Below are 9,340 nucleotides of genomic sequence, written 5' to 3'. Positions count from 1 at the left end.
GAAACCGAAAGTATAATTTGCTTGTCTCGGTCTGTTTCGGAGCGCGCGAATTCAGTTTAATTCTGTCCTCCGTCGTCACCTATTTTTTTACAGTCTATGGTCGTCACTCATTAAGCAGGGCTGTCGTGTTGTGCGAGCTGAGGCATCGCGTGAGAGAAGAGTGTGAGTTCCGTCAAAGGAGAACAAACGCCAACAAACCTTCGTGGAGAGGTAGCGGATGCGAGGACGTTAGGTGCACCGGTGCGACCTAGGAAAAATGTTAGTCGCACACTTACAAAATTTGGTTGCACTCTAGAGCCCTGTTGAGAGTTTAAAAGGGAAATTAAGCAAGGATGTCACACTCTACAGCAGATACAGTGAAGTTGTGGAGGACTACTTAAAACAAGGAATGGCTGAGGATGTGCCAAGGGAGCATGCAGCTCCACAAGGCAGTCAGACATATTACTTACCTCATCACGCTGTATTGAGAGAGGATAAGGCGACAACGAAACTGCGGGTTGTGTTTGATGCGTCATCCCATGAAGATAGACGTCCCTCACTAAATGACTGTCTCTTAACAGGTCCCAATCTGAATCCAGATCTGATGAGTATTTTGATCAAATTTAGACTGCATGAAATTGCAAATATGGCAGATATCAAGAAAGCATTTTTGCAGATTTCACTCTCAGAAAGAGATCGGGACGCTGTAAGATTTCTGTGGTTCATAGGACCACCAACAGAGGAGAAGGACGTGACGCTGCGCATGCTCAGAATGACGAGAGTGGTGTTTGGAGCTTCATCAAGCCCATTCTTACTCGCAGCCACCATTAGGAAGCATTTAAGACAGTATGAGCTAGAACACCCACAAGTGGTAGAAGTCCTCAGCTCCTCACTCTATGTCGATGATTTTATTTCAAGTGCAAGTGAGGTGACAGAGGCACATACAGTGACAACAACAGCCAGAAACATTATGTCTGCTGCTGGCATGGAGCTATGTAAATGGATGACAAACTGTCCTGAGCTCAAAGAAAAATGGCAGAAGAGCTTGATGGATTGTGCTGTGCAACCAGAACCACACGGGTCTGTGCTGAAGGTGCTGGGTATGGTGTGGAGAGAGAGAACTTCCTGCTAGCGTTGAAAAGATTAATCTCAAGAAGAGGATTATGCAAGGTGATCTATTCAGATAACGCCAAGACGTTCAAGAGAGCTGATCAAGATTTGAAGGAGCTCTGGAAAGGCATTAAAGATCCACAGCTACGGGAGTTCTTCTCAGAGAAGGGCATCACCTGGCGGTTCATCCCTGAAAGAGCAGCCTGGTGTGGCGGAGTCTGGGAGCGGCTGATAAGGTCAGTCAAAATTATTCTCCGAAAGTGCTGGGCAGATCTAAACTCAACTTTGAAGAAACGTGCACCATTCTGACTGAAGCTGAAGCCATAATAAACTCGAGGCCGCTCACTTATGTGCACAGTGATGTGGATGAGCCAGAGCCACTAACACCTGCTCACTTCTTGGTGGGTCAGAGACTGACCTGCTTGCCTCCTAAGCCATGTCCAGCTGAGACTAACCATCCAACAGCGAACGAGGAGGAGATGAACAGGAGGTGGCGCTACAGACAAAGACTTATGACCAACATCTGGAACCGATGGCGGAGAGAATATTTGCTGGATTTGAAGTCGGCTCATCGCTGCGACACCCCACAGCCTTCTCTGCTGAAGGTCGGAGATGTTGCACTCATCGGAGAAGATAACACCCCAAGACAGAGCTGGAGGCTAGGAAGAATTGAGGAACTGTTTCCGGGTCACGATGGCCTTGTGAGGTCATGTGCAGTTCGCACGAGTTCAGGGACTGTTCTGCGGAGACCCATCCAGCTTTTGTATCCTTTGGAAATTATATAAACTGTAGTTTATGGGGGGGAGGATGTTGAGAATTTATTTGTTAGAAGACTATTTAAAAGAATATTTACGGAAGTTAAGATTAATAAGTTAAAATTAATAAGTTAACATTAATACCGACAGTTAATATACAACACTAAGATTAACAGTTCATGTGTCAGATACAAATGTGGTTAAAAACAAACTATGTGTCATTATGATTTGTGAATTGACTTCATTACCCAAGATGCATTGAGCAATGTTGAAAGTCACGTGATTCACGTGAAGGGTTGTTGATGTTCGTGGATTTTGGCAACGGCCGTCTTGTGAAGGATTTGCTGAACAAGCACACGCTGTATTTACTCTTGTTTTTTTTTCATTAAAACGTCTAAATCGAAGCAACATCTCGCTTCGTTATTCTTAGTTGCTAAGACGATAAATGTACAACAGTGTGTGTGTGTGTGTGTGTGTGTGTGTGTGTGTGTATGTGTGCCCTTGTTTATATTACATTGTGGGGACCAAATGTCCCCATAAGAATAGTAAAACCTGAGATCACCAGCCAGCGGTCCCCACTTTTCAAAAGGCTTATAAATCACACAGGATGAGTTGTTTTGAGAAAGTAAAAATGCAGAATGTTTCCTGTGATGGGTAGGTTTAGGGGCAGGGGCAGTGTGTGTGTGTGTGTGTGTGTGTGTGTGTGTGTGTGTGTGTGTGTGTGTGTGATGGGCAGGTTTAGGGATAGGGGCAGTGTAAGGGGATAGAATGTACAGTTTGTACGGTATAAAAACCATTACGTCTATGGAGAGTCCCCACAAAGATAGTAAACTAGACATGTGTGTGTGTGTGTGTGTGTGTGTGAGAGTGTGTGTGTATGTGTGTGTTTGTGTATATGTGTGTTATATATTGTTGTTCAATAAACTTGTTTAAAACTAAAATAACTATTCACGTGAAAAAAATCCTCAGTTGCACAGATCCAGATAAAACACATGATGCCTTTATAAGACCTCAATAAGAGTCAGAGAATCCCGTTTATCACAGAATATTGTACAGTATAAATGCTGATGTGGGTTACGTCAATATCCTGTTCATGTTTTTGGCGTTGTCCTGTTTCTGATGTGGATTCTGTGAAGGTTTTCTTTATTTAAGGAGCTTATAAAACACTTATAATGCACATGAAGGAACAATCTTTAATCACTGCATTAGGGTTGTGTTTGAAAAAACTATAAATGTAGATTCATGCGGTACAATTTGTTTTTCTGGACCTTGAACACACTGGACTTTAGAGACAAGTCAACAAATACGCCTAACCGTTTTCCAGAGCTCTGATTGGCTGTTGTCGTCCTGGTCATATGTGATGAAGATATGAAGGTAATAGAATAGCAGAACTCGAGAGCACGTAGATGTTTTTGCCTCTTCACGATGACTCGCTTCATTTAGTCCTAAATTGTAAGTCGCTTTGTATAAAAGCATCTGCTAAATGACTAAATGTAAATTGAGCGTTTTCTTGGTTTTCTATGGGAGGAAAATGCATAACGTACAATTAAAGGAGAAGTACACTTTTAAAATGAAAATTCTGTCATCATATACTCACCCTCATGTTGTTTCAAACCTATATGAGTGTCTTTCTTCTGCTGAACAGAAAGGAAGATATTTAGAAGAATGTCAGTAACCAGGCAGTTTTTGGGTCCCATTGACTTCCATAGTATATTCTTTTCCTACTATGGAAGTCAATGAATTATAAATAAGTGTTTGAAACAACATGAGGGTGAGTATATGATGACAGAATTTTCATTCTAAAAGTGAACTCCTTTAAACGTGTTGCTTTCATATTCTGTGCTCATTTGCTTTTCTGTACGCTTTATTAGTTTGGTCTTTTAATACTTGAGTCTTTAAACTCGTTGCGTTCATATTCTGGGCTCATCTGTTATTCTGTATAGTATGCATTATTAGTATGGTGTTTACTGAGTTCATATCATTTATTTATTTTAATATCAGTCTTGCATTAAGCCATGTTAGCGTTTCAGAACGTCCCCGAGGACATCATCACGTACAATCGAAGTCCCATTTCATTGGCTAGGCGCCAACCAATAAAACGGCTCGTTTGAACACCCCCCCCCCCCCCATCCTTCAAATTCACATCTACGAGCTCTCGAGTTTTGCTTCTCTTTTACCCTCATAGGGAGCTGGCTGGGCTTTATCTCAGTATTCTGATTATAGTGTTCAGTCTGCTGATCGGGGGACATCTGAGCTCTGTGTGAGCGATCACAGATCGAGAGGAATAATCATGGGCCAAACCCCCTCAGACTCATACTCACAAGAGGACTATGAGAAGGTTGCTCTTTATACATATCAAGAAAGTTTACAGCATCAACCATGCCTCTTACCAGATATAGGCATAGATGAGTCTCTGCTGAAATATTCTGGTCCCGACTCTAACGCTGTGCTGCAGGATTACTCTAAGGAGATGCTCAACATGGTGCCGCGTTACATCAGCAGTTTTGGATCTGCCATTGCTCCACTGACTAAAGTCCCGAATGCTGTTGGAATTGGAGCTTTGGTGATTTCCTTGATCATAGAGATCGCCATAAATGCCAACACTCAGACAAGTGATGACACAGATAACACATACAGCCTGTTACGACGAGTGTTTGGGGAAGAGAAAGCTTCGAGTGTCCGAGACACAATGTCAGAGTTTCTGAAACGCCATGAAGTGTACATGAACGATGACCAACGATTACGGGTGGAAATAAAGAGACTGGAACATCAGCTGAGCAACCATCTCACCATCCTCAGACACTCCCTGCTGCATGATGGACAGATGAGCACCCGTGGGCTCAAGATCTGGGTCAACGGAGCCGCCTTCCACGTCCAGATGCTGATACATGGCGCTCGACTGGATATTCAGGCTTGTAAATGTAAACCTGCATCAGCCTATGTTAAAGAAATCAAAGCTGCAATCGATGTGTATTTACGGCACCTGGATCCTTTGCTGAAGAAATACAAGACCTACAAGACCAATTCAGATCTGTTTTTTAGTCATAAATTTAGCTGGTTTGTCATTTCTACAACATGTCCAATGAAAAATAATGAAATTGAAAGTTGTAGTTGGAATATTGCTTTAATTGCGTGTGATTTTCCAAAAGAAATGATGACGGCTTTTATGGATATTGTTTTCTCAAAGTATGAACCGATCAGTGGTTTAAAGAGTTATTTTTCAAATATCAAGGAGAATCTCTACTCTCTAATCCGTGAATGTGGTTCATTCACTCTGCCGTCAGCTGCAGGTTAGTTTAGATATAATAACGGCTAGCTCAGATATCTATAGGTGAACTTCCATGCGGGTCTGGGTTAGTCCCCGACCTTTGACCCTTTGCTGCATGTCACCCCCCCCCCCCCCCCCCCCCCCCTCCGCTTTCATGTCTTCAGCTGTCCTGTCAATAAAGGCCTAAAAATGGCCCAAAATAATCTTTAAAAATAATAATTATAATCTTTTAATTTAATATATAGTAACTTTAAGTAAAAAAAAAAATAAAAAAAAGTGTTGATAAAACTTCCATTGTAATATTTTAACGTATTTACTCTCATCTTGTAATCTACATGTATATTTGATCTGTGTTCTGTCATGATGCTCTCCTCACACACCTGCATGTTACTCGCTTAAGACATAAAATACTCTGCTGAAATATTTTAGTCCTGTTTCCGGTTTAAAAATCCTTAAAATGACGTCTGCTCCTTCTTCCTCGTTGAAGACTTCTGAATCTTTGAATAAGTAAATGTTGTTCATTATAAAAGTGGAAGTGCTGAACACGAGATGTCTCCTACTTCACTGTAAAGTTTGTTCTTAACGTTTGCTTTTGTGATGTTCTCCTAACAATAAAGGATCATGTGTGTTATTGTTCCACGTGTCTGTGTGTTTTAACTTAGTGTTGCCAATATACAGCAGGGTTCTGCTGTGCCATTAAATTAATTTCTTTGTGGAATAGCAGACGTTTTTGTAAAGATAGGCTAACGATTGTGTCATGAGTCATGACCACGCAACTTTCTGTCGCACAGTAGAGAAATTATCGTATAGTCAGGTACCGTATTTAAAAAAAATAAAGTGTCAGTTTTAAAAGACATTCAGTTAACATAATTTAATTTTTCAATATTTATATATATATATATAGTTTCCCATCTGAACTTACATAATGAAGCCAGAATTTACTCCCAGTTCACTTCACTGTTCACACACACAGTTACATTGCAGGCTATAGGAGTCCCCTGTTGGATAGGTAGACATCGGTCAGTTGCAGGTCCCCTCTTTGCATGTTAAAAAAAAAGGTTATATTATGAAAAAAGACCTTAAAAGAAATTTTGTATGTCATTTTTACACTGACACTTTATTTTTGACAAATAAAGTGTCAGTGCTAAAAGACATTCAGTTAACATAATTACATTTTTCAATATATTCAGACCCTTTCCAAAAAATTAGAATATCATGGAAAAGTTTATTTATTTCCATAATTCCATTCAGAACGTTAAACTTCCATAGATTATAGATTCAGGGCCCACAACTTAAACGATTTCAAGTATTTAGTTGTTTATTTGTACATAATTTGGGCTTCCAGCTCATAAAACCCACGAAAACAGGATTTCAAAAAATTTGAATATTACATGAAATCACACAGTAATTACACAGTGATACCATGGTCATTGAACCAGGTTTAGGTTCTTCTGGCAGTGTGGGCCGGTGCAAATCCTGCTGGAAAATGAAGTCAGCATCTCCATAAAGCTTGTCTGCTGACGGAAGCATGAAGTGCTCTGGACATGTCCTGGTAGACGGCTGCGTTGAGTGGACAGCACAGTGGACCAACACCAGCCGATGACCAACACAGACTGTGGAAACTTCACACTGGACTTCAAGCATCTTGGATTGTGTGCCTCTCCATTCTTCCTCCAGACTCTGGGACCTTGGTTTCCAAATGAGATGCAAAATTTGCTCTCATCAGAAAAGAGGACTTTGGTCCACTGTGCTTTATTAAATCCAGAGTCAACGCAGCCGTCTACCAGGACATTTCCAGAGCACTTCATGCTGACTTCATTTTCCAGCAGGATTTGCACCTGCCCAGCGTTCGGTCATTTCAGTGCTCTCTTTACTGCAAGATGGGTTGGAGTGAGGGCTGTGTCCTCCACCCTCAAAATGATGTTGCCTCTATTTTTTCTTTGACGCACATCATGATGCAGTAGCATGGGAAGCACGTCCTGATCATCAGGTTCCTGAGGGAGCAAGGGAATCTGCCTTGCGCCCCTCTTTATCCTTTTGGGCCTTATCTCTGGTGCTACTGCTCTGCAGAGACCGCCCCTGAGCCACTGCAGGCAGTGAGTTAAAAATTCTGTTTTTAAAGAAACAGTTCTCATGCTCGCATGGTCTCTACTAGAGGGTAGGGACTTGCTCGCCTTCGGTCAACGAGTTGTGCCTGGAATTCGGGCCGGCTAACTCTCACGAGCTGAGACCCTGGCCTGGATATGTGCCCAAGGTTCCTACCTCTTCCTAAAGGTGGGACCAGGTGGTGAGCCTGCAAGCGCTGCCCCGGAGGAGGCAGACCCAGCCCTGGCTGTCCGTCCGCTTAATTGCGGTTATACATGCTCAGAACACAAGCCTTAGGACCTCAGACCAGCTCTTGTCTGCTAAGGAAATCAGCAGAAAGGGAAGGCTGTTTCCAAGCGAAGTTGGCCCACTGAATGCTGGCTGCCTTCATCTTGGTGAAAATCCCGAGATGCACGTCCACTTAGGTGGTGAGCTCCGCTGAAGTGAGTGTGTGCTCCCGCCTAGGCGTTGACACAGAGTGCTTCTCTGACAGATATTCTAGAGTTGGGGGCTGGGCGACACCTATAGTCGAACCGCTGCTTCCCGTGGGCTCCCTTCTCATGAAGCCAGTTCACCATGATTCCAATTCGAAGTTTTGGCTTGCTGCGCCATTCCCCCCCTATGGACTGGATATGTGCGCAATTCTTGCTCCAGTAGAGTTCCCTCTTAAACCGAACCCTGTTGAGTTCCTCCACACCCTCCGGCGACAGACACGGCGGAGCATCCAAAGCCAGGCCTACCACTAGTATACTCTGGTGGAATTTGTGCTAGGCTGGGTCCATATGTTGCGATCCCTACCGTGATCTTAAATTGACAGGGGATCAGGAAGCTTCTGTCTAGGCACTGGAAGGTGGCAGCACTAGTGCCGTTTTCAAATAGATCCCCATTCAGTCGACGTCGACTACGTCTGACGTTCTCGACTGAAAGGGAGCGTCCTGGTTGCGTATGCAACCCACCATTCTCTGAAGGAGGGAACGGAGGACGTAGTCCCCTCGCCACTGCTGGACCACCGCTGACTCCGGGGGCCGCTCGGCTCCTCAGCGAAAAAGCAACTGGTGCGTGCGTCCACTTCCGTATGTACGCTTCTGCGGGGCGGAGCGTGTAATCACGCACACCAACGTTGAAATGGCTTGATTAAATAGTAGTACGAAGAAGACAGGCTCCCTAAGCGTGATCCCCATTCAGTCGACGTCGACTACGTCCTCTGTTCCCTCCTTCAGGGATGTTCACTTCATTGTTCACACACACACAGTTCCATTGCAGGCTATAGGAGTCCCCTGTTGGATAGTTAGACATCGGTCAGAGTTGCAGGTCCCCTCTTGGCATGTATTTTTTTAAATAAAAAATGAATATTTTAAGCTATATTATGAAAAAGGACCTTAAAATAAAATTTTGTATGTCATTTTTGTTTCTTCAAAATGAGCAGAAACACTAGTCCCCTCTTGGCCGGTCTAGAGCGATAGTCCCCTGTTAGTAATATAGACGTGTGTTTGTGTGTCAGATCTGCAGGTTCTCTGGATGCACGCAGAGAGAGGTCCAGGACTGGCTCAGTTCTACATCCCTCACAGTGTGGCGGTCGACCGCTATCAGAGGGTTTGTGTTCTTGTTTCATCGGGAGCTTTAGTTCATGTTCCTGCTCTTAATGCAAACCTTCTGCAATCAAAAGATTTCCGATCTCTCCTTCAGTCTTCAGATCTAAGAGTCAGTGTGTGTGTGTGTGTGTGTGTGTGTGTGTGTGTGTGTGTGTGTGTTCAGGTGTGGGTCGCAGACCGAGGGAACAAACGCATCCAGGTGTTTAACTCCGTGACGGGCGACTGGCTCGGGTCGTGGGGAAGCTGCTTTAAAGACGACGCGCCCTACTCCGTCAGGTGACTCACATCATACCATTAACACAAACATTAAAGCTTATACTTACAGTATCTATAAATACATTTACAGTTAATTAAAATAAAATGAATTACTCCGTCAGGTACTGCAGACCAGGACTCAGACGACAGAGTAAAATAAATAAATAAAAACATTAAACTAATACTTTAATAAATACATTTAAAGTTAATTAAAATAAAAAATTATTAAAATAAAAAATAAAAATTTGATTAATATAGATTAGATCAGAATATAGTCCCTGATCTGGACTTCTGAA

General features: G+C 43.0%; 1 protein-coding gene across 2 annotated transcripts in view; it reads left to right on the top strand.

Moving 5' to 3' along the window:
* The window catches only part of LOC307152249 (NHL repeat-containing protein 3-like), a 29,127-nt gene that overhangs the window by 18,329 nt on the left and 1,458 nt on the right, over positions 1 to 9,340 (top strand). For both annotated transcript variants that reach the window (XM_079860730.1, XM_079860729.1), the window contains exons 5-6: positions 8,699 to 8,790; positions 8,953 to 9,065. In XM_079860730.1, coding sequence (XP_079716856.1) covers positions 8,699 to 8,790; positions 8,953 to 9,065 — 205 coding nt within the window. The remainder of the gene's footprint in view (positions 1 to 8,698; positions 8,791 to 8,952; positions 9,066 to 9,340) is intronic.

Source organism: Squalius cephalus, assembly GCF_949319135.1.
Source record: "Squalius cephalus genome assembly, chromosome: 24".
NCBI lineage: Eukaryota > Metazoa > Chordata > Actinopteri > Cypriniformes > Leuciscidae > Squalius > Squalius cephalus.
Note: the sequence above shows the minus strand (reverse complement) of the source record. Positions and strands in the feature narration are given on the sequence as shown.